At 36.1% G+C, this 26,819-nt stretch overlaps 1 protein-coding gene across 1 annotated transcript; it reads left to right on the top strand.

The window, feature by feature from the left end:
• The first annotated feature begins 5,276 nt into the window (after positions 1-5,276).
• LOC131071992 ((R)-mandelonitrile beta-glucosyltransferase-like) lies at positions 5,277-6,152 on the top strand. Its single transcript, XM_058007992.1, has 2 exons — positions 5,277-5,760; positions 5,836-6,152. The coding sequence occupies exons 1-2, from the start codon at positions 5,277-5,279 to the stop codon at positions 6,150-6,152; spliced, it is 801 nt and encodes a 266-aa protein (XP_057863975.1).
• The last annotated feature ends 20,667 nt before the right edge of the window (positions 6,153-26,819 follow it).

Here is a 26,819-nt window from a genome sequence, read left to right on the forward strand (position 1 = left end):
AATTAAATGTACTAGGAACTACTGAGTATTATAGTTGCCCTCTTATAATGATAATAACAACTTTTAACCAAACAAAAATTTAATTTGTCTATTTTCCCAAGGTAAGTGATAAGATAACAAATTATATATATATATATATATATATATATATATATATATATATATATATATATATATATATATATATATATATATATATATATATATATATATATATATATATATATATATATATTTCTATATATTTCTAAGATTTTAGATATGATAATTGTCAAATTTTTCAATTTTTAATTGAATAATATAATTTTTCTATTCTTATACATAAGATTTACCATATCCAACAATGAAATTAATTATCTATTTATTTTTTATTAGACAAAAGAAACTATTTAATTAGATACTAAATATTGTTCATTTAGAATCTTCCAAGAGAGTTAAACTACACCAACCCATACTTTGACAATCTTGAAAAACCATTGTATTCTAAGACAACTGAAAATTAAACAATAAAGAAAAGTTAATGTACTAGGGGAAGAGCACTAGTTACAATTGAAGTTCTAATATCCGTTCACTCCTTGGACACCCAACCCCACAATTACTAACTTTAAAAAAAATTTAAAAAAATAAAAAACTAAAAGCTCATTAATAAATTACACATGTACCAATAACCACTCATTTTTTTAGCTTATTTGGACTATAATTGGCCCATTTGTGCACTTTTATTGGTATTCATAGCACATGACTGCTAGGGCATTTATCCATAAGCATTGGCAATTTTAAGTGCACGGTTATTAGTGCATCTTTAAACAAGTATCAAGTGACATTTGGAAACTATACTTTTGACCCTTGCATGCATAATGTATCCCATGTCGTGCATCATTACTACCCAGAAGTCAAACCAATAGCTATAAGTAGCTAAGTCACATGTGGAGACAACAAAAAATATCGTCAAAATTTAATGTACCGTTTAAAATTTATGGGTGTATGAAGTTAGCTATAATGACTACTGGTACGTTTCCCCTAGGGGAAAGAAGCTAGTAGTGGACATAGGACCAATGACCGTCATCTTTTTGTCAATCTCACCCCCTATTAGTAGACATAGTAGAAGCTAAAAAAAATGGTAATGGAAGGTCCATTAATAAATATCACATGTACCAATAGTGGATAATTTTTTAGCTTTTTTACCATAATTAGCCCATTACTGAGACATTTGTGCATAAATATTGGGGCATTTGTCCACTGCTACTGGCTATTTTGAGTTATCTACTATTGACGCAAAGGTGATTATGTATTGGACCACACTTTGAAATGACCACTTTTTGACTTTTGTGCACATAACGAATTCCATAGCGTGCTTTGTTACTACCCACAAGCCAAAAGAATAGCTTTAAGCAGTTAAGTCGCATGTAGAGAGAACAAAAAAAATATATTTGAAATGGGATGAACCGTTTAGGAGCTTAAGATGTGTGAAGTTAGCTATGTCCACTACTGCCTCCTTTCCCCTAGCGAAAGAAGTGATAAAGTACATAAGAAAGATAGAATTTTCCCAACAAACTCTAATTTCAAAAGTAATAATAAATATTTGATAATCTTAAATTATTTGTATTTTATATTATATTTAAAGTATCATCATAATGTTTTGTAATCTATGCTATATTATAATTGTTTATCTTTGAGATGAACAATATTTTGAATCAAATTTTATTTTGTCAAATAAAATAAAATGAATAGAAACCTTTAGTCAGTTGAAAGATACGGTAATAATAAATAGTCAGTTTCTATACACAACCAATGGCCTTCTGACCTAACTATATCATATGATCCACATTTCTCCACGACCTTTTGACATGAACTGGTCGTGAAGCCACTTGACGGTCTTACCCAAGGCTATTTGTTTCTGACAACATATTTACGTACCGACACTTTTTCGTTTCTGTTATAACTGCTCGGGTTGACTAATAAAACATCTTACAACCAATTATTGCAGGTTTTCATATCACACCATTTGCGTGTACTTTTGGCTTACCTTCAATTTCTCCATGGTGGAACTTTACCTTCATGTGTGCTCTTGTCTGTTTGTCATATCGGGCCATTTTCCAACCAATCAAAACTAATCAGAGAAGAGAGTTGATAATTGAAATGGGAGAAGTTAAAATTTTTAATTAAAAATTTAATATTATATTTTGAATTCGGAAGTTATGAGAAATGAAAGGGCACAAGTTAAATTGGCTCCAACACAGTCAAAGCGTACATCGTGTTATTGATAGTTTGGAAAATCGTAGTCGTAGTTTGCAAAATCAATAGTGTATAACATGCAACTAGCTTTCGTGTTATGCACTAGTGTTTTTGGAGTCAGAATAGTTGCGTCCGATTGAAAGTGGGAAAGTTAAGTGTATGTGATACAATCATGATAACAGTTGTATACAAGCTGCAATTTTATAGTAAGTTGTATGGTTGTGTCTTAAGCAAATTGTGCTCTTGACAATCTAGAATGTCTAGTAGTCTATTCATATATGAGCTAAAGGAAACAATGGTGTTACTAGTTAGCATCATGGGGCTTAGTACTTAAGGATTGAAATCATAGCTTCAATTAAGACAATCTAAGAAGATGAATAGGCTATTAGAAACTACGTACATGGTGTTTGAATGAAAAAATGTGGTATATCAAAATGCATGATTAGGTATTAGTCAATGAGTGTGCCAACATAGTCAAATTGTGCACTACAATCACATGCATTCAAGACATTGAGCAAAAGTTACATAAAGCTAAAGGGAAAGAGTGTTGTTGTCTACACTTTCCTCTTAGAGTACACTCTATCCGCACTTCAATGTGTGCACAAAAATAATTGTGTATACACGTCAAAGTAGAAATACATAGAAAAAGGGTTGTGATAAAAATGATATTGATATTTAGATCTAGATAATCTAATCACTTATAGAAAATGTGTATAAAACCTATATGAGACTACATAGAAGATAAAAATCAATTCAATAGATAATATGCCCCCTTGAATTGTGCGAACTACAAAGGAGTGCACTTAAATTAAGGACAAAGCAAAATGTGGCTAAATTTATGCTCAAATAAGGTGAAAATTTGAATTTAAGAAATTGAGTACAGATATCAATGATGGCATAGAAATTAAGGGTAGGTAGAGAATCCATAAGTAAGAAGTGCTTACCTATTTAGTTGACCACTTTCTTGGAAGGAGTTGTGAGAAGATGCATCAACCTATTTTCTCTCAAGAAAATAAGAGACGAGCATGTAAAACCTACAAAAAGATAAATCACATGATATGTGACAATGATAAATCACTTTTTTTATCTGTCAAACCAAGTTAAATATATATCTTAAAATAATATATTATTAGATTATTATAAATAATGATTAACTTGGTTTGGTTGTTATGTAAGAGTTTGAGTCCTCTCACACTTTATCTATTTAGAACATAGATATGTTGATGGTAACTTTTATACAAAATGTCCATTATATTATTTTTAATAGTTTGTATAAGCTATTATAAATATAGCAAAAACATTTAAATCTGTATCCTTCGAAACATTTATTCACTACTTTTCATGTCAAGTATGATAGATAATAATTGGTAGTTTTTATAAATGCAATTGTGTAATTTTATTTAACATCAATATTTCATGTTACACTTTATGATTCATCATTAGAATTAAGATTATAAATGTAATGGAATGCAAACTACTCATACTAAATACTAAGAGAGCACAAGAAGGAAGAAAGTTGAAAATGAAAACATCAAAAGAAATAAGATTGGACAAGACTAAAGTGTAGTTGAAAAGGATGGCAAGAAAATAGAAAGCAAGGGCATTCCATTAAACTTCAAAGTCTAATGATCAATGAATTATGAATAATTTTTATTGGTTAATATAATTAGTCACTATTTCATTACTATTGTAGACACCTAAATTTCATATATCATCAAATATCTAATTACTACACCATTTCTTTCATAATTGATTGAATACATCCATATTTAAATAATTAATTATCTTATTTTCCTCTACATATTAATTAATTTTCATTTTATTAAAATTAATAAATTCAGTATTTAACAATCATATTCTAAGATAAAATTATTTATCATCATTTAACTTCCACCTCAAGTAAAGATTTATTTACCTAAGGCTTATATTCCCTTTCCAAAAAAATTAAATCAAAATCCCTATTTAATTATTTATCTACTTTGAATTAATGAATTAAGTTTCTTGTATATTTTGTTAAAGATTCGTATGTTGTAGCTTTGTTGGCTGAAGCTTTTAGAGTTTTTTGAACATATTTATCATCTGTATTGGTGATTGATCTGGTTCTTTTCTTTCCATTTCTTGTAGCTCTTTTAAGCTGCTCATTATTTTTAATATATATTTATACTTTGCTTTGTTCAATTAAGAAAAAAAATTATTAATTCCCCCCTCATACACATTAACCTTGATCAAACTTCTTAAAATTTTACATATTTTCATGTGTATATAGGCATAGCCTTTGTACATGAGCATGTCCTCTTGTTCACGCGATATAGACTTAACACCATTCTCTACCACATATTCTTCTTAATCTTGGACTCCTCATTCACCACCCATGTGAAGACACTTGTCCTCTAATCATACTTTTTAGGCTTTTAATCAATTTAAACTTTTTCATCATACTTTTAATCTGCCAATCCAAATCTTATAGCCAAAATTATATAAATTGAATGTCATCCTATTACATTTATGAATTTGAACCTCATATAATATTATTTTCTTTAACATTTTATTCTTATATACTCTAAATTTCATAAACACCTAACATTCTATCTCATCCTCCATTTTCTTCGAAAGAATTCTCCACCATATATTCTCCTTTAATCTTTAATTCCTTCTCATTCACCGTTCACCACCCATGTGAAGGCACTTACCGAGGCTCAACCAATTTGAACTTTTATATCATACTTTTAATCTATCTCACTTTACCAAATTCGTCCTACATCATTTATGAATTTGAACCTGAACCTCATACTATGTGTTATTTTCTTGGTGAAATTACCTCCAAACCATCGAATTATCATTCTTAAGCACGACCACCGTTGCTTGATACAACATAAATTGATCTTGAAAAAATTCCTTACTGTTTATAGCGATAACTTTTAACTTAATCTTATAGGTATACAAGAAATTTCATTTACACCGAACATTCTAGACACATAATACTTGTTGAAGTGTGTATATATATGGAAGCCGGCCTCAACTGATCTCAAGCAATTATAACGATGGGGATGAGTGGCCTGCACGCAGTGATTGTACCTTTCCTTGCGCAAGGCACCATCAATCCTCTCATTAATTTGGCCCAGTTGCTCTCTTCAAGAGGGGTATTCATCACTTTCGTAAACATGGAATGGAGTCACAAGTGCATGTCTAAAGCAGCTCATAATGATGATGAACCCACGTTTAAGTTTCTCACCAATCCAGATGGATTGCCGCCAGATCATGGTCGCCTGGCCAATCTTGCCGAGTACGTAATCGCAGTGGAACATCTTGGCCCTGTCTTGGAGCAACAATTGCTGAGCAGCTTATCAGACGGAAAAACTCCTCCCATCACCTGCATTATAACAGAAAATTTCATGTCCTGCACTCACGAAGTGGCCAAAAAACTGGGAGTGCCCCGAGTGATCTTCTGGACATTGTGCGCTGCCTCTTCTATTGCTCAGTGCAACGCAAAACTTCTTCTCTCTCGCGGACATATTCCTGTCAAAGGTACAAATTCTATACCACTGAGGCTTCCTCAATTTTATTTTGATTGCTCAAAATATTTGTCATGACTGATTGCAGTGGAGGAATCGAAGAGGGCGGACAAAGTGATCACTTGTTTGCCCGGGAATCTTCCACCTCTGTTTCTGAGCGATCTGTTCTCTTTCTACCGTGCTACCGACACATGGGGCGTTTTATTCCAGTGGGCCCTGCGTGAGTCCCAATTCCAAAGCAAGTTAGACTATGTGCTGGTCAACACGTTCGATGAGCTGGAACCCCCTGAGATGGTAAGCGCACTGTCCTGTAATGGCTGCCCTGCTTTGGCAGTAGGGCCTGTATTTCTTCCCAATTTGCTGGAAGGAAAAGATTTGAACGGGCGTGGGAGTTTGCTGGAGTAGGACGACAGCTGTCTGAAATGGCTCGACGCCCAAGAGCCGGCTTCGGTTATATACGTTTCCTTCGGCAGCATCGCTGTCAAATCAAACGAACAGCTGGAGGAACTGGCAATCGGATTGGAGAAACGCCAACACCCCTTTCTTTGGGTGTTACGAATGGATATTGCGGGAGGCATGCCTGCAACTCTGCCGGAGGGTTTCGAAGAGAGGACAAAAGATCGGGGACTGATTGTGAAATGGGCGCCTCAGGTGAAAGTTCTGTCTCATCCTTCCGTAGGAGGGTTCCTCAGCAATTGCGGGTGGAACTTGTTAATTATGGCTAGCTTCGACAGCTGTTCGTCCTGACCCAGAAATAGCAGCATTAGGTATGGGTAATTTGGACCGCTGTTCGTCTTGATCTAGAAATTAAAAAATGGTTGTTTTTGTCAGATCCTATTGTTAGGATAAAAAAAAACAATTGTTATTTAATAGTGGCTCTTTTTAGGTGACACCTCATACCCAAAATTAGTTATTGGTTATTGAGTTGTCTTAATCTCAGTCGTTGGATTGAATTAATCTCGGTCGTTGGTTTTCCAATAGAGTAGTATAAAAAGGGGTCATGGGTCATTTGGAAAATAGAAGTTTGAGAATTATTTGCAGATTTAGCAAATAGTCTTCCGGTGTTAGCAAGGGGTGCAGTGATAGCGTTGGGGATAGCAGTGCAGGAATATCAACAGGAGAAATTGGGAGATTGTCGGAGTTCTGCCAGTGAGAGGCAAGGAATTTTGTATCTCTTAATTTGAAGTTAATATATTTCTCATCTACGGTACTGGTTTTCCCTTCGAGGTTTTCCCAGGGACAATTGTCCGAAAATATCGTGTCATTGTGTTACATATTTCTTTCCGCCTATTGTTATTTGTGAAGTTGTAGTTGTGTTATTTTCCAATATTTGTTGATCAAATAATCTATTAAAGATAGGAGGTTAATAATCAGTAACTACAATAAAATTTTCACATGGTATCAGAGCTAAGTTAAGGGTAGAAGAGATTTACCCTAGGCGAAGGAAACTGAGGGTTTATAAAACCTAGTTTAGCCTCTTTAGAATTTTTATTTTCTTTGACCTTTGAGATGTCCTCAGTTGGTTTAAGAGATCGCGACAGATTGGATGGAGCCTCTAATTTTGTTGTCTGGAAAGCCAGAATTTCTTTATTGCTAGAAGAGAATGGTATCAAGGAATATGTTACCATTGTTGTGACTGTACCATCAGATGCAACACAGCTTGTAGCATACAAGAAGGAGGATTCCAAAGTGAGGAGGCTAATCTTTGATGGTGTCAAGGACCATATAGTTCCACATATTGCAGAGTTAGATACTGCAAAGAAGATGTGGGATGCCATTCTGAATCTGTACCAGAATGCTACCACTAATCGGAAGCTGATTCTCAGAGAAAAGCTGAGGAATACCCGAATGAATAAGGGAGAAGATGTGACGAGTTACCTCACCAAACTCAGACTTGTCAAGGATGAGTTAGCGGCTGTTGGAGATAAACCAAGTGATGATGAGCTGGTACGGATAGCCCTAAATGGGTTTTCTAAGCAATGGGATGTCTTTGTTCAAGTTGTTAATGGATGAGACACCTTATCAAATTGGGATCGACTTTGGAGTGACTTAACTCAGGAGGAGCTTAGACTAAGCCTTGTCAATGGAGCCAACAATAAGAGTCAGAAAAGTGAGGCAGAACATTAGAACGTTGCCCTAGTGGGTAAAGGAAAAGCAAAGAAGGGGTCCAGCAAAGGATCAAATCCAAAAGGTGAGAAGAAGAAGAAAGACTTGTTGAAGATCAAGTGCTACGGCTGTCACGAGTTTGGCCACTATGTCAGCAATTGCCCAGAAAGGAAGAAGAATGACAAGAAAGGCAAGAAGCAAGTTGCAGCTTCAGCAAGTGCAGATGAGCTCTCGAATAGAATGGAAGATGAGTTTGCACTCATAGTGTGTATGGTTAGCTCAACCTCTCACAGTGTTTGGTACATAGATAGTGGGGCGTCATTTCATATGACAGGAGTTAGAGAATACTTCTCTAGTTATAAGGAGGAGAGCACCAGAATCCAGATCTCTATGGGAAACATGTCCAAGCTCAACTCAGTTGGGAAAGGGGCTATTCAATTTCAAAGGGAGAATGGTAAGATGATTCCTGTTCATGATGTGTTGCATGTTCCAGGCTTAGGGATGAATTTGATTTCTGTATCTGTCCTTTAGGACAAAGGGTACAATGTACTCTTTAGAGGGGCACATGTATTGATTAAGCATAAGGATTGGAAATCACCCATAGCTATTGGAGTTAGGAGTGGTTGACTTTATAGGTTGCAGTTTGATACTCCTAAGGCACTCATGAGCAGCAGTAATCCTAGAGATCTTGGAGAGCTATGGCATATGAGGATGGACCATATGCATCATGGAGCACTTAAATTGCTTCATGAGACTATGACAGGTGTTCCAGAGGTGAGCACAGAGCATGATGATGTATGTAAGGGATGTGTGTTGGGGAAGTTTGTGAAAGCAACCTTTCTAAGGAGTGACACTAGATCCAAGGGTGTTCTTGATCTAGCACATTCAGATGTATGTGGACCAATGTTGATGAAATCTCTCAGAAGGTATGAGTACTTTGTTATTTTTATTGATGATTTCTCCAGGAAGACCTGGATATACTTCTTGAAAACCAAGGATGAGATTTTTAGTCACTTCCAAGAGTTCAAAGCTCTTGTGGAGAATTTGATAGGAAAGAAGATAAAGGTTCTTCGGTTAGATAATGGAGGAGAGTACAAAGGAAATGAGTTCCGGGAGTTTTGCACCAAGGAAGGAATCAAGAGAGAGTGGATTGTTCCTTACAATCCGCAATAGAATGGAGTTGCTGAGAGGAAGAATTGGTCTATATCGGAGGCAGCAAGAGATATGTTGCATGACTAGGATATGCCTCGTTATCTATGGGCAGAGGCATGCAGTACAGCAGTATACATACAAAATAGAGTTCCACATAAGGTATTGGAGAAGATGACACCAGAGGAAGCATTCACTGGGAAGAAGCCAGATGTCAGTCACTTCAGGATCTTTGGGAGTTTGGCATATTGCCACATTCCTAAGGATACACGTACCAAGTTAGATCAAACTACAAAAAAGGGGTACTTTGTGAGGTACAGTGAAACCTCAAAGGCATATCGGATATTTATTCCAGGGACTAGGAGGATTATAGTCAGGCGTGATGTCAAGTTCATGGAGGACAAGGCATTTAGAAGGTCCAGAGATTTTCCAGTAGATGATCAGAGTGAGCAACCGATAGAAGCTCCAAGGATAGCTCAATCGAGTCAAGGGCAGCAAAGCTCAAGTACAGTTACTAGTACAAGCATAGGCTTAGGTAGTGAGAGTTTGCAAAGTACGGAGCAACTGGTGCAGCAGGAGATGCATCAAGAAGACATGGAGGTTGATGTTTTATCCTCTACAGTTGGCAGTAGGAATCATGAGGTTCAGCCGACACAAAAGAATACTCAGGAGTTAGTGGGTACTCCTAGGAGGAGTAGTAGACAACGGAAACAACCAGCCAGGTATGATGACTATGTAGCATTAGTTGGTTAGTTGATAGATAGTGAACCTTCTAGCTATCAGGAGGCCGCACAACATCAAGTGTGGCAAGATGCAATGGTTGAGGAGTATACCTCAATAATACAAAACAATGTGTGGGAAGTAGTTCCTAGACCAACAAATAGGGCTGTGGTTGGATCACGTTGGATCTATAAGATCAAGCATGGTGTAGATGGTAGCATCGAGAAATACAAGGCAAGGTTCGTGGCAAAGGGGTTCTCTCAGAAGGAGGGAATAGGCTATGAGGAGACATTTCCTCCAATGGCTAGGTATACTTCTATACGAGCTATAATATCAGTTTCAGCACAGATGGGATGGCAGATCCATCAAATGGATGTCAAGACAGCGTTCCTAAATGGCGAGTTGAAAGAGGAGGTATACATAGAACAACCAGAGGGCTTTGTAGAACACAATAAAGAGACCCACATGTGTAGATTAAAGAAAGCTTTGTACGGACTCAAGCAGGCTCCCAGAGCGTGGTATGAGCGCATTGATAGTTACTTGCAGGAAATGGGCTTTGTGAAGAGTGAGGCGGATGCTAACCTCTACTGCTTGGTGGTTGGGGGTGAGATTCTCATTCTTGTCCTGTATGTGGATGACTTGTTTCTAACTAGTTCACTAGGGCTCATAGAGGAGTACAAGAGAGACCTTGCAGCAGAGTTTGAGATGAAAGATTTGGGACTTATGCACTACTTTCTAGGCATGGAGGTATGGCAAACAAATGGAGATATTTTCCTTGGGCAAGGGAAATATTACATCAAAATCTTGAAGAGGTTCAAGATGGAAGATTGCAAAGCCATGTCTACACCTATGATCACAAATTGGAGGAAGGTAGACACATCCAGAGAGAAGGATGTAGATCCCACCTTATACAAGCAATTGATTGGTTCTCTCATGTATTTGGTCAATACCAGGTCAGATATAGCATTTGTAGTTAACTCTCTTAGTTAGTTCATGGTTGAGCCAAAGGGAGTGCATTGGACAGCAGCAAAGCATGTGTTGCGCTATTTGCAAGGTACAATCGAGTATGGAATTAGATATACTCAAGGTGAAGGAATCAGGTTGATGGGCTATACTGATGCAGATTGGGCAAGCAGTACAACAGACAAGAGAAGCACTTGAGGGCGTTGTTTCAATTTGGGATCAAGTGTTGTCTCTTGGTTCAGCAGGAAGCAGAAGTCTGTGTTTCTGAGTTCAGCAAAGTCAGAATACATTGTAGCTAGCATGGTGACATGTGAAGCTATATGGCTTTGGAAGTTGCTAGTAGCCTTGTTTGGTCAGAAGGTTGAGACTACAGTGATACACTGCGACAATCAGAGTTGCATCAAGTTGACTAAGAATCTAGTGTTTCACGATAGATCGAAACATATAGACACCAGGTATCACTTCATCAGGGATTGTGTACAGAGGGGGATTGTTCAGCTACAGTACATACCTACAGAGGAGCAGGTAACAGACATTCTGACAAAGGCATTAGGGAAGGCGAAATTCATCTTCTTCAGAGATAAGTTAGGTGTTGTGCAGAACAGCTTCCTCGCTAAGAGGGAGTGTTAATTATGGGTAGCTTGGATAGCTATTCGTCCTGACCCAGAAATAGCAGCATTAGGTATTGGTAGTTTGGATACCTTTTCGTCTTGACTTAGAAATTAGAAAATGGTTGTTTTCATCAGATCCTATTGTTAGGATAAAATAAAACAATTGTTATTTAATAGTGGCTCTTTTTAGGTGACACCTTATAGCCAAAATTAGTTATTGGTTATTGAGTTGTCTTAATCTCAGCCTTTGGTTTGAATTAATCTCAGTCGTTGGTTTTCCAACAAAGTAGTATAAAAAGGGGTCATGGGTCATTTGGAAAATATGAAGTTTGAGAATTATTTGCAGATTTAGCAAATAGTCTTACGGTGTTAGCAAGGGGCGCAGTGATAGCGTTGGGGATAGCAGTGCAGGAATATCTGTGGGAGAAATTGGGAGATTGTCAGAGTTCTGCCAGTGAGAGGCAAGAAATTTTGTATCTCTTAATTTGAAGTTAATATATTTCTCATCTACAGTACTGGTTTTCCCTTTGGGGTTTTTCTAGGAACAATTGTCCAGAAATATCGTGTCATTGTGTTACATATTTCTTTCCGCCTATTTTTATTTGTGAAATTGTAGTTGTGTTATTTTCCAATATTTGTTGATCAAATAATCTATTAAAGATAAGAGGTTAATAATCAGTAACTGCAACAGAATTTTCACAGAACTCGTGTTTAGAGAGCATGAGCATGGGTATTCCCATTCTTGGATGGCCCTATTTCGCTGATCACTTTCTGGACTGCCGCTTCTGCAAGGATGTGTGGAAGATTGGCATTGACTTGGAAGGTGTGGACGTTGATGAAAATCTGGTGATCAAAAGGGAGGAGATAGAGAAAGGTGTGAGGAAACTGATGGAGGGTAAAGAAGCGCAGGAGCTAAGAAAAAGGGGCATCGAGTTGAAGGAGGCGGCATTTAAAGCTGTTGGGGAGGGAGGTTCTTCTTTTATGAATTTGAACAGGTTTATTCATGACATGACACACCTTTCCAAATCGGCTTCTGTTAAAACGGTGTAGTCGCCAAAGTATTCCGTCCCTCATCGATCACTATTATTACCATCTTCCAATTCCATACAATCTTCTCCGTTAATAAAAAATAGGTTTATAAGGCACCCCCCTTCTGCCCTTGTCATTCCAGCATTCATCTATCAATTCAACCAGACGATTTATTAAATGATCTATACTGGCTATTGTATTTTGCTATATCATTGCTAAATAAACAAGAATTGTGTCGACAACTTTCAATCGTGGTTCCATTTTAATGCTGGAGTGTGTCCAGGGAGATAATTGTAATAACTGCCGTTTATTGGCTATTAGGTTTGTAAACATGTTATCAGATTCAGATTTCTTTTATGGTTTCTACACTGATATTGTTTAGCTAACTGTATGACCTTTTGTCTGCCGTATATTTTGTCGGCGAAAATAAGCTGATTGATTTCAGAGAGCTTGGATTTCATTCCAGGGAGCTTAGACTGAGCTTCTTCAGACAATTTACTTTTTGATTATGAACGTTTCTCAAAATGAATGTAGGGATGGTACTTTGTGCTAAATGTGTAGCCTTCACGTCACTTTCATGTCTTTAATTTCTTGCCAACTCCATAATTATCTACCTACCACTCTCTTTTTCCTGGTCGGGTAACCCTAAATTTGTTGGTCAGTTATTTTTACAAATATAATTAAAATCTTAGTAATATTATAGGATAGGGAAAATGTATGATTTTAGAGTAACTTTAAAAAAACAAGAGAGGCAATGCGTCATGTTCTTGTCAATAGGTAGAGAGATGGAGATGAAGATGAAGATAGAGGTAGAGATGAATGATTGCTTGCCATGAATAAGCATATTACCAAAGTTACAATTTTCATTTCAAACTTTGAATTGTATAGAATATAAAACAATTTCTTTTTCATTGCATGATAATACAATGCATCAAAATTATAGTTTTCACATTAGATTCAATGAAAATTTTTAATATTAAGAATAAAATTCTTAAGTTTCTAAAGGAAAGGTTGATTTTGAAAAACAATTAATAAAGCATGAGTTATATTTATGCTAAAAAAATAGGTATATAATTTTTGTTCTCTCTATATATAAATTACTTATCAAATCTGATTATTACTTTTCATCACAGTAAATGTTCATGAATAGGATTGAAAGAAAACTTCTAAATTAAGATTAAAAAGCATTAAATTGACCAAAGAAAAAAAAAGATTTTAATAAGGCTTAATAAAACATGATTTTAATTATTTATGAAAAAATTAGTTAAATAAATTGTTAATTTTCAACAAAAATAAAATAACCCATTAAATGCTTATGAATAGGATTGAAATTAAACTTCTAAATTAAGACTATATAGTATTAAATTGACCAAAGAAATAGTTGATTTTAAGAAAGTATGATAAAACATGATTATATTATTTATATTAAAAATTTGATTATATAAATTTATTATCATTCAATAAAATAAAATAAATATGTAATTAAATAAGAAAGTACACACAATTATTATATGATGTATGATGATATTTAATTAAAAATTAAAATTTAAACCTGGAAGATTATTTTTTTAATAAAATTTTCAATTATAACCTCCCAATATTAATTAATTAAAAATAATATATATGATTTTAAATCTAAAAGAAATTTAATGTTCTTATTTCCATTATAATTAGATTAAGACCTTTTCGTACACATGTGGGTCAGTGTTAGATCTTTTCTCCAATACAAAGAAACTTCATTTAATTAAATTAAGAATTGCTCAACATTTAAAGCACTAATACTAAATATTTGTGCATTTATATTCTAATATGGTAACCTAGTCAAAAATTTAAAAAGCCACTAGAAAACAGTAAGCTTTATTAAATATTCATAGGGGAATGTAATGAATGAGTTAGTATTTTCATTGTTATTAGTTTAGCTAACTTTATCTAGCGTATTATTACCTTTTAATATATTATGCATAAGATATTCCTTTTTTTTTTCCAAATTGGTGCAGGAGCACCCAGTTTAGGTTGCATTTTCAAAAGTTTTCAACAATTTTGGTGTGATTAGGTCAATTTTGGTATGATTAGGTTCAAATGTGTGTTTTCTCTGTTTGAAATAGCATCCTATAAGTGCATCAGGATAACCTATTCCGATGGGTTGTTTTTTGTTGAGCTATAGGGTATCGGTGGTAGTTGTTTCAAGCTACCCCGATGACCTGATGAGTTAGCATTGGTGCAGAGTATTGTCATCAGCTATCGGAAGGACCTGGTTCAAGTTACCCCAATAACCCAATGAGTTAGAACTGGCTTGGACAAGAGCCATCGGGTGTCGGTGGAAGTGGTTGCAAGCTACCCCAATGACCTGATGCATTAGCATTGGCTTCGAGTGGAGCCATCGGGTATCAACGGAAGGGGTTTCAAGCTACCTTGACGACCCGATGAGAAAATAAAGGTGCGGAGATTGTCATCAGCTATTGGAGAGAGTGTTTTCAAGCTATCCCACGGACCCGATAGAAAAGTGGATGGAGTTTCAAGCTATCCCGCGGACCTGAAAGAAAAGTGGACAGAGTTTCAACCTATCCCGCAGAGCCAATAGAAAAGTGCTAGTCGAGGAAAGATTTATCGAGTATCGGGAGGAATTTTTTATTGTTACCTCGATAACCCGGTAACAAGGCACAAGTGGAGGAGGCCGACTTTGGAGACATCAACCATCGAAAGTGCGAAGCAGAAGTGTGAAGACGTCATTCATTGGTAGCCCATTCTGATGTTACACCGAAGACTCAATAGGAAGTACAAAGAGTTGGAGGTTGTCATCGGACATCGATAACTTTGTTTGGATGTTATCCCGATGCTTTGATAGAACCTGCCCAATAGTTGCCACTAGAAACTATTGGTAATGAGATTGATCTTGTCCAATAGGAGGAGTTCATGAAAGAGGATGGCATGTATAAAAGACCCAATGGGCATCTATAAAAGGGTTGTTGTGGTTTTGAATATAGATTGTTGATTGCCACGAAGAACACAGCTATTTTCCTGAATAATAAAGAGGAGTCTATTTTCTGATTTCCATTCAGTGTTTGATTTCTATTTGTGAATTGCAATAATGTTTTAGAATCTTTAAGTTAACTTATGCAATCAATGTAAACGTTCCATTTCTCTGTTCTATGAGTTACTAGGTTGAACCTGGGATTAAGCTTAGAATTTGTAAATAAGTTTTTCTATTTCAGTTTTGGGTCTTTATTTGTAAATAACAACATGGCTCTGGCTTGAAACTCCACATGACCATTGGAGGTGGTCAAGCAGAGCCAATCATGTACAGTAGGTTTTCATTTGTGGAAGTCTAGGAGATGGCATTAGCTATTTCTACAAACTGGCCCTAGGCGAGCTTGGTGATAGTCCGGCTAGGTGTCAGTAGCATGAAGAAGATAACTTGTAGGGGTGGAATCTATAGAGAACTAGAAGAAGATCCAGAAAGCTATAAGCCCTAGAACCTAGTCATTTTGTAACCGAAAGGAGAGAGTTTTCCAAAACAAACATGAAGGGTGGTTTTGCAAAGAGAGAGAACAAGTGTTGATTGTCCTGCAGCCCTGCAAGGATATAATGAGCGAGCTTACCTTGTGAGCTTGAGGAAGGTGAAACAGACAAACTATTGGTAGGGGAGTACATAGGAGAAGAGTATGGGCCCTAATAGAGAATAGGATTACACTATCAAGTAACTCCAGTTGGTGGTAAATTAAGACTCTCCCTATCAAAGTGGTATCAGAGCAAGTTAAGACTTGGAAAGAAACTCGTTGATGATAGACACTGAATTCCTAGGAGAAAATAGTCTCAGAATGCTGACTAATGCAGAGTTAGCCAAGAAGGTAGAAGATCAGAAGGAAGAGAATAGACTCCTGAGAGAAAGATTGCTACAATTGGAGAGCAAACTAGACATAGTTGAGGATAAAACTGAGAAAGTAACAATTAAGGTCAATGAAGGGAAGGGAAAAGAATCAGTGGAAGAGGATAGGATACCTGAACCAGACCCTATTCTACTTGAAGAACCTTTCCTTAAAGCAATTAAAGGCTTAGGGGGAAAATCCTTAGAAGGAGTGCCACATTTTTATAGGAAAATGGAGCTTGAAATAGTTATGGAATGGATTGAAGGATTGGAGAATCACTTTGAGTGTGATGGAATTAGTGAAGCCCAAAAGGTGAAGGTAGCCAAGTCTAGATTGAGAGGAGCAGCCTTGACTTGGTAGAAGTTTATCTAAGAAGAAAGGCAAAAAGAGGGTAAGAACCAAATAGCTAATTGGAAAGGAATAGTAGCGAAGGTGAGGGAAGCCTTTATCCCTAAAGATTATGAGATCCAACTGTACAAAAGGAGACAAAACTTGAGACAAAGAGACTTGGATGTGAGTAGCTACAGTAAGGAATTTCAGATTTTGTGTTTGAGATCCAAGGTGGTAGAGGATGAGAGCATCAAGGTAGCCAGATACTTGAATGGCTTGAGATGGAATATTCAAGAGGAGTTAAGTTTGTTGTGTCCTAACACCATGCATAAGTGCTTTCAATTGGCACTGAAGGTGGAGGAAAAGAGCAAGAAGAAACAAGAACAAAGCAATAGAGGTAGAGGTAGAGGAAGAGATGGTAGAGGTCATAGAGGTAGCTATGGTGGTAGAGGTGTAGACCAAAGATCCCAAGAGGAATCGAAGTTGGTAGAGAAAAGTGGGGATTCCAATAGCAAGAGCAGCTATAGAGGAAGGGGATCTAGCAACTCTAATAGAGGAAGGTCTAGTGGATTAGGAAGAGGGTCCTATTTTGCCACAATGAAGTGCTACAACTACTATTAGCTTGGAAACCCAACTTATAGATGTCCTGAGAAGTATTCTTCATCCAAAGGAGGTGAAAGGAGAGTAAATTATATTCAAGAAGATGTAGCCAATGTGAAGGCATCAGAAGTGAGTTTAGATTTTGAGAGTGGAGAGAATCTTATGACGAGAAGAGTCTGGATCAAAGAACTTGTTAAGGAGGAACCTAGCCAAAGAAGATCCTTGTTTAGGATAAAATGCAAGATTATGGGTAAAGTATGTAAAGTGGTGGTAGATTTAGGTTCCACTGACAATATTGTGTGAGAAGAAGCAGTAAGTAAACTTAACCTACAAAGGATTTCACATAGTGATCCTTATAGGGTTACTTGGATCAATAAGGAGCAACATGTTCTAGTGAATGAACAAACTTGGGTGGAGTTCACTATAGGAAGTTACAAGGACAATATTTTGTGTGATATATTGCCAATGGATGCATGCCACCTACTCTTAGGTAGACCCTGGCAATTTGACAAGAAAGCAGTACACCATGGAGAAAAGAATTCTTATACTTTCCAAAAAGATGGAGTTATTTACAAAATTCAGTCCTTAAAAGATGAAGAAGGAAGTAGACTTAAGGGTTCCAATGTGTTGCTAGTTGGTGAGAAGGATTTCATTAACACCCTCAAGGAAGGAGAAGGAGTGGGGTTTGCACTTGTAGTGAAACCTATAGAAGAAAGCAAGGAAAAGAAAGTATGAATTCCCAATGAAGTGCAACAGATTCTAAACCAGTTCAAGGAGATCATTAGCGATGGAACACCTGAAACGTTACCTCTTGAACGTTCCATCAGTCACCAAATTAACTTCATGCATGGAGCTTATTTGCCTAATAAGGTAGCCTATAAGATGACCCTGGAGCAGAATCAGGAGGTAGCTAAACAAATACAAGAGCTTTTGGACAATGGCCTGATAAGAAAAAGCATCGGCCCATGTGCAGTGCCCACTGTGTTGGCACCAAAGAAGGGAGGTACTTGGAGACTGTGCATTGATTCGAGAGGCATCAACCGGATTACAATCAAGTATAGATTTCCTATTCCCAGAATTGAAGATTTGATGGATTGTTTAGGGGGTGCTAAGTATTTTACCAAGATAGACCTGAAGAGTGGTTACCACCAAATCCAAATCAAGGAGAGAGATGAATGGAAGACAACCTTCAAGTCTACAGAAGGACTTTATGAATGGCTTGTTATGCCATTTGGACTCACCAATGCCCTTAGCATATTCATGAGGCTCATGAATGAAGTACTCAAGGACTACATTGGTAAATTTCTTGTTGTTTACCTAGATGACATATTAAGTTTTAGTAAGTTTAAAGATGAGCATCTTAAGCATATAGAAATTGTCTTGGGAAAACTATATGATGAACAACTAACCATCAGTTTGGAGAAATGTGAATTTATGAAATAGGAATTAGTGTATCTTGGGTTTGTAATATCAAGTGGTGATTTGAAAATGGACACTTCAAAGGTGGAAGCAATAACCAATTGGCCTACTCCTAAACAACAAGTGAAGTAAGGATTTTTCATGGTTTGACTCAGTTTTATAGGAAGTTCATCAGAGGGTTCAGTGAGACATGTGCACCTATGCTAGAGACAATCAAGGGAGGTGTGAGAACCAAGTTTGTATGGACAAAGGAAGCACAAAAAGGTTTTTATCTCTTGAAGACAAAGGTGGCTACACAACTGGTACTAATCCTACCAAGCTTTGACAAACGTTTCACAATTGAATGTGATGCTAGCAACATAGTGGTTGGAGCAATTTTGAGTCAAGACAATAGACTAGTTGCATTTTTCAGCGAGAAAATCAATGATGCAAAGAAAAGGTACTCTTCTTATGATTTGGATTTGTATGCACTTGTCCAGTCACTTAGGAAATCGAGGCATTATTTTCTACCTAAGGAATTTGTGGTTTACATCGATAATCAAGCTCTTAGCTTTCTTAATTCTAAAGAAAAGTTAAACCATAGGCATATCAAGTGGGTAGAGTATTTACAGTCATATACTTTTACCATCAAACACAAGAAAGGACAATGTAATAAGGTAGCTAATTCATTGAGTAGGAGGTTACTAATAGTACAAGAAGTGTAGCTCAAAAGCATTGGAGTGGATAGTTTCAAGAATTTGTATGATGAAGATGAAGATTTTGGTGTTGCGTACAAGGTTTGCCAAGAGTTTAGGAATCATTTTCACAATGAATATGTAGATTTCACTTTGCAGGATGGACTTTTGTTCAAAGGAGGACAACTTTGTGTACCCAGAGGTTCTATGAGAGAAAATTTGAAGAAAGAAAAGAACAATGGATGCTTGAGTGGACATTTTGGTTTCACTAAGACTTTGGAACTTGTTCAAAGATTCTACTATTGGCCAAAGATGCAAAAGGGTGTCATTTTGTGGGGAAATGTGTAATTTATCAAAGAGCTAAGGGAAGATCTTCTAATGCTGGACTGTATCAGCCTTTACCTATCCCAAATAGGCCATGGGAGTGTGTAAGCATGGATTTTGTTGTTGGTTTACCCAAGACCAAATCTAGATTTGATAGCATCTATGTGGTTGTAGATAGATTCAGTAAAATGGCCCATTTTATTCCTTGTAAGGTGACTCATGATGTCAGTCATATCGCTCATTTTTTTTTCAAAGAGATCATTAGGATTCATGGTTTACCCATCAGTATAGTGTCCGATAGAGATACAAAATTCATTGGACATTTCTGGAGAACTATATGGAAGAGATTGGGAACTAACTTGTCTTTCAGCTCAGCATACCATCCCCAAACAGATGGCCAAATAGAGGTGGTAAGTAGAACATTGGGGAACCTTCTCAAATGTTTGACAAAGGAGTATGGGCAAGCTTGGGATCAGATCATTCATCAAGCTAAAGTTGCTTACAATGACAGTGTGAATAGATCAACTGATAAGAGTCCTTTTGAAGTAGTTTATGGCCTTCATCCCAAAGGTGTTTTGGAGCTTAGAGAAATTGAGAAGATGGGAAAATAGAGTGGACATGTTGTTGACATGGCTTAGTCCATGAAGTAGATTCATGAGAAAGTTAGGCAAACTTTACTAGACAACTCTTAGAAAATCAAGGACAAACTAGATGAAAAGAGAATAGATGTACAATTTGTTGTTGGGGACTTGGTAATGGTTCACTTGAACAAAGAAAGGCTTCAAAAAGGTGTCCCTAGAAAACATCAAATGAGGAGAATTGGACCTTGTAAGATTTTGGCCAAGTATGAAAACAATGCCTACAAACTCGACCTACCCAAAGACATGGATTTATCTCCTATTTTAATGTTGCAGACTTGGTGTGGGATAAGGGTACGCTTCCAGAAGAATGTCAATGATTTTTTGAGGTCTCATAGGAACTTTCAGACCTACCTTTACCATTGGGAAACATGCCACAAGCCGAAAAGGTGTTGGATACACAAGTCCTCAAGAAGTACAAGAATACCACCTATATGGAGCATTTAGTTAAATGGAAACATCTTCAAGAATCTGAGGCCACTTGGGTCCCTATGGAAAACTTTTCAAAGATCGTAATTACCTCCTCTGTGTTGCCCCACAAAGTCACTTGAAATCTTTCTCATCAGGGGAGTATGGTGCAGGAGCACCTAGTTTTGGTTGCATTTTCAAAAGTTTTCAACAATTTTGGTGTGATTAGGTCAATTTTGGTATGATTAGGTTCAAATGTGTGTTTTCTCTATTTCAAATAGCATCCTATAAGTGCATTAGGATAACCTATTCTGATGGGTTGTTTATTGTTGAGCTATCGAGTATCAGCGATAGTGGTTTCAAGCTACCCCGATGACTTAGCATTGGTGCAGAGTATTGTCATCGGCTATCAGAAGGAGACGGCTCAAGTGACCCCAATAACCCGATGAGTTAGCATTGGCTTGGAGCGGAGCCATTGGGTGTTAGTGGAAGTGGTTGCAAGCTACCCCGATGACCCGATGAGTTAGCATTAGCTTGGAACGGAGCCATCGGGTATCGGCGGAAGGGGTTTCAAGCTACCCCAATGACCTGATGAGAAAATAAAAGGTGTGGAGAATTGTCATCAGCTATCAGGGAGAGTGGTTTCAAGCTATTCTGTGAACCTGATAGAAAAGTGGACAGAGTTTCAAGCTATCCTGTGGACCTGATAGGAAAGTGCTAGTAGAGGAAAGAGTTGTCGGGTATCAGGAGGAGTGTTTTCTTGTTACCCCAATAACCTAATAACAAGGTGCAAGCATAGTAGGTTGACTTTGGAGACATCGGCCATCGAAAAAGCATAATGTCGTGCTACTCAATGACCTGATGGAAAGTGCGAAGCGGAAGTGTGAAGATGTCAGTCATCGGTAGCCCATTCTGATGTTACACCGAAGACCTGATAGGAAGTGTGAAGAGTTGGAGGTTGTCATCAGACATCAGTAACTTTGTTTGGATGTTATCCTGATGCTTTGATAGACCTGCCCGATAGTTGTCGTTGGAAATCATTGGTAACAAGATCGATCTTGTCCAACTGGAGGAGTTCACGATAGAGGATAGCATGTTGAACCTAATCATTTTGTAACCAAAAGTAGAGAGTTTGCAAAACCAAACATGAAGGGTGGTTTTGCAAAGAGAGAGAACAAGTGTTGACTATCCTGCACCCCTGCAAGGATATAGTGAGCAAGCTTACCTTGTGATCTTGAGGAAGGTGAAACAAGAAAAGCATTGGTAGGGGAGTACATAGGAGAACACTATGGGCCCTAATAGAGAATAGGAATACACCATCAAAGACATCCAGTTGGTGGTAAATTAAGACTCTCCCTATCACAAATATAAAGTTTTAAATTAAACGGTTCCCAAAAAAACTATATACATTTGGATGGAATGTCTCAAATCATGTTGGTCCGTAAATTAAATAAATATAATTATGAGTGGTGACATCATTGGTACCTACATTTATTTAATGCAATATTGAGTTATGTAAAGTGGCATTCATTTAATGCATTGAAAATATAGAAATGTGTAATTATGTTTTAGAAAATTGAATGTATATCTATTCTCACCAATAAAAATTATGAAAAAAGTCATTTTTATAATTATTTAAAATTAAAATTAAATCTAAATTACAGTTTTGGGTTCAAAAATTTTGATTATGAATGTTGATTGGCTAAACTAATTGAAAAATTGAATTAGATGAATGCAATAGTATCTTGTCTTGGTAGGAACTAATAATTATATAAAAGTTTTGTGGTATTAACAAATTTAATTACTAGGATTAGCAATGTTATAAATTTGATTAAAGATGTTTGTCATTAGTAAAATGAAGATCTAGTTTTAAAGATTTAGTTTCAATTTTATAGGAACTCATTTTTTGTTATTTTTTAATAGAAATACACTTAAATCACTTTGTAAATGCATCTACATTAAGCGTAATAATGGAATTTGAGGTTAAGAAAAGCTTATACCAAAGTAAGATACGTAAACATAAAGGTCCTCAAAAATTTAATAATATGAGTTGTGTCAAGAAGGTTTGGCCTTCCAATTTAAGGTCTATTTAGGTCTTCCATTTGTCTTGAATTCATCTATAACTATATATAAAGGGGATATTAATGTACCCTTACATCAACCAAGAGTAACTACCCTTAATCTTGATATATTTCTTTTGATACTTTTAATTTATATTACAAATGTTGTGAACTTCATGTACAAATAGCTTGGTATCAATCATTATTTATATTTTCTATATTGTTGCTACTTACATCCCTTACCACATAATCAAATTTTAACCTTTGTAGTCTTTACCATTAGTTGCATCCCCTTTTATAAGAAAACCAAATTTAGAATGACAAACTTTGTTTGTGGACTACTACACATAAATTTTATTGGATCTAAAAAGGTTTTCTACATTTTTCTTATTTAGAGGATCATCATTATATAGATACCTATTTTAGAGCCAACATTTTTGCTTTTATTAATCTCGCTTGGTTGTTTTTTATTACGGAAAAAATAGGTTTAGTGATTTTTTTAGTGGCTAATATTCACCAATTTGCTAATTTTTAAAATTTGGGAATAACAAATTGGCTAATAAGTTCAACCATTAAGGTGATCCAAATCGCCACATGTTTTACAAATTTTAATTTTAGTATTATTTAAATTTTCTGTAAATTTATTTTATTACTTTTTTTAACTCAAAGATTCGCCACAATATTCGATACATGCTTCAATAAGATTTGCCAAAATTTTATAATTTATTGTAGAAATCTAAATTAATTCGCTAATAATATATCATAGTTATTAGTTGCTTTAGGGTTATATCACCAATATTTAGTTTCCTATTTTTGGGGGCTTTTCGTGTTGTTTTTGGCTTTGGGTCTGTGTGGGGTTTGTCTCGTATTTCACTTCTATTTAATGTCGTTTTGGCTATTGGCCTTGGCTTATAAAACTTTGGATTTCAGGTCCCTATAAAACCTATTTATCTTTATAAAAAACAATAGGCAAGCAAAGGAAAAAAAATACCTAACAAAGATTCTTCAGGGCTTCAACAACCTTAGCTTCCATCTGATCAATATTCTAAGATGAGTTGATTAGATCATACAATTCAATCTTTTCTTGCCCTCTAGTCTTCTTGATATGCTCACATGTTCACATCGATGGACTACCATTGTCACCCCTTGTTAGCTTATTCTTTTTCACCAAGTCTACATCAATAACAATATCTCCCTTAGAAATCATTGCCTAAACATTTTGCCAATGATTCACAAGAATTTTAATCCCATCCACATGGGTGTGAATTGTGCAATAAATCGTGTTAACTAGATTAGACAAGTTATCATTAATTTGCTTCATCTTGGCTTCAAGAACCCTTAGCCTACCTTCATAGTCATTTTTAAGAAGAGGGCAACATCTCTGGCCATGTTTTCTAGGATAGAAACCATTCTAGTATTTTTCTCATAAAGAATCACATTTTCCACACGAGCCTCAGAGACTACTTAGCCATCTCCCTATTCCAAAGAAACCATATTACTTTAAATGCACTAAAAATTGATATTAATTTAATTTATTTCTAGAAAAAACCATTTATAAATTCTAAACTGGTACACAACACCATCCCTAGCAATGCCCAAAAGATCAAGTCAGTTCGTAAGATCTCACCGAAGGAAGGGGGGATCCTTAAGAAAAAAACTAAGAAAGAGAGGGTGATTAGCTTTGTCCTCATCAACACAATTAGATAATGGAGGGGAAGGGGCCACTCCTAAGGAGACTTCCCCTCCACCCATAAGTTTGACCTCTTCATCCATAAAATTTTCTCCTTCTACATTGAAGAGGAAGTTTATATTGAGCAACCTGATGGATTTTCACTTTCAGATGACAAAAACATGGTTTGTAGGTTAAGGAAAGCGTTATATGGATTGAAACAAGCCCCTAGAGATTGGTATGCAAGATTGGAAAAATCTCTTTTGAAGCTTCATTTCACTAAAGGTAATACTAACATCGATTTATATTATAAGATCATTGATGATGACATACTGATTATTGAGGTCTTTATTGATGATATCATTTTTGGAGGTGAAGATAAGTTATGTATGGAATTCTCTAGCAATATGAAGAATGAATTTGAGATGTCTATGATTGGGGAGATGAAATTTTTCTTAGGTTTGTACATTACTCAAACTGATAAAGGTATTTTCATCTGTTAAACTAATCATGCTAGAGAGATGTTGAAGAAATTTGGTATGGAAAATTATAAACCGGTTAGTACTCCTATGGTTACAAGTGAGAAATTGATAAAGAATGATGCATCTACATTGGTAAATCCTACAAGTTAGAAGTCAATGATTGGAGGTTTGTTATATCTGACTTAGACTAGACCAGATATAATTAATGTAGTTTTTATTGTATCAAGATATCAGAGTGATCCTAGAGAAAATCACGAGAGTGTGGTGAAAAGAATTTTTAGGTATTTGCAAGGAACAATTGAGTATGGTTTGTGGTATCCTAAAAATGATGACTTTAAATTATGTGCATATACAAATACAGATTGGGATGCAAATGTTGATGACCAAAAGAGCACATCTGGTGGAGCTTTCTTTCTTTGAAAGAAACTTGTTTCATGGATCAAAAAGAAGCAGTCATGCACCTCTTTATCTACTGCTAAAGTTGAGTATGTTGTTGTTGCTACTAACTATACACAAGTTCTATGGATGAAGTAAATGTTGAAGGATATAAAGGTGGATTGTAATGAACCAGTAGTTATTCACTATGATAACTCTGCTGCTATTGATATATCAAAGAATCCGGTATTTCATTCTAAGACAAAGCACATATCTATCAAGTATAACTTTTTGAAGGAGAAGGTGGAAGTAAATGAAGTCAGACTAATTTATGTGAATGCTAAAGAGAAGATTGCACACATCTTCACTAAACCTTTGCTTAAAGAATCATTTGAGTACTTCAAAGATAGATTGGGGGTTTTTTCCCTTCCGGTAGAGACCTAAGTGATGTTGATTGGCATCAGTCTGGTATGCATTATCAAAGTTATTACTCATTCCAGATTGATGTGGTGGTGCTACTACTCAGGGGGAGTAGTCAGCTATAAGATTCAGAGGATTTATGATCTTTCTTTGATGTTCATGTCAGATCTTTGGCAATGATGTCAAAGGGGGAGAGATATATGTGAAAAACAAAGCTTAATACAATATCAGTCAAAGGGAGAGTTTGGTTCAGAACTTCATTGCTATATCATTTTGTGGGAGATTGTTGGTTGTCTTCCATAGGGGAGACTTGTTTGGCATTTCTTGGCACTTGGATTTTTTTCACATCTAGTGTTTCCATAAATGCCAAAGGGGGAGATTGTTGGCAATTCAAAGGAATTGATTATGTTTTGCATTAATGTTTTTTCATTGATGGCAACACTGGTTGTTTTGGTTGTTTACCAGTTTCTGGTTAGTTTTGGTAGAGTGGTTGATTATGATATTGATCTGGTAGGATCCGGTATGATTTGGTTTGTAGAATTGGTTTGGATATGTCCTTCATTCTATTTAGATGTGTATCACGATTAGTTGGTTTAGGATTTGATGACTCAAGAGCTATCATTTATTCTAGTAAGCCTTTTGGTCACCAATAAGGGTTTAACTGATAGATCTTTTTTGAAGATCTTTTGATGCACATGATAAGTGGTGTTGGTGTGGCTTATAGATGGTTCTTAGGATGTTTTTGGTTATCTTGTTCATGTTCTAGTTCATCGGTGATGTTGGATTTGGTTTATGGCAATCTATTTTGGGTCTGGTGTTATCTAAGTTATGGACCAGTTTTTGTAATGTGTTGGAGGATGTTCTTGATGAGTTACCAGTGGAATTTAATGATTGGTGTACATTGTTTTCGGCCTAAGCCGACTTGGTTGATCATTGGGTTACGAATTTATGTTATGAACTTATTGTATTATCTTTTAGCTAGTTGACCTAATTCTTTAGGTCCCTAGTTGGTATAAATATGATGTAAGATCTCTTTGTAGATCGTATGTATGGTATGAGCATATGGGATTATGGTTATCTGGGTGCAAATAATGTTGTAGTCATGCAGAAGGTTTGGTCGATCATAGGTGATCTAATTGGGTTTGTAAGAGAGGTTTAAGGCCTTTGGTATTGAGCTTAACTGGAACTATACTCAAGCATAGGAGATACTATACTTGCAGTTCACTCTT

This window comes from Cryptomeria japonica, chromosome 1 (genome assembly GCF_030272615.1).
Source record: "Cryptomeria japonica chromosome 1, Sugi_1.0, whole genome shotgun sequence".
Taxonomy (NCBI): Eukaryota; Viridiplantae; Streptophyta; class Pinopsida; order Cupressales; family Cupressaceae; genus Cryptomeria; species Cryptomeria japonica.

Coding starts and splice junctions, on each gene's coding strand:
- LOC131071992 (XM_058007992.1), top strand. CDS start 5,277: ATGGGGATGAGTGGCCTGCACGCAGTGATTGTACCTTTCCTTGCGCAA. Junction 5,761..5,835: donor CGGACATATTCCTGTCAAAG/GTACAAATTCTA, acceptor GACTGATTGCAG/TGGAGGAATCGAAGAGGGCG.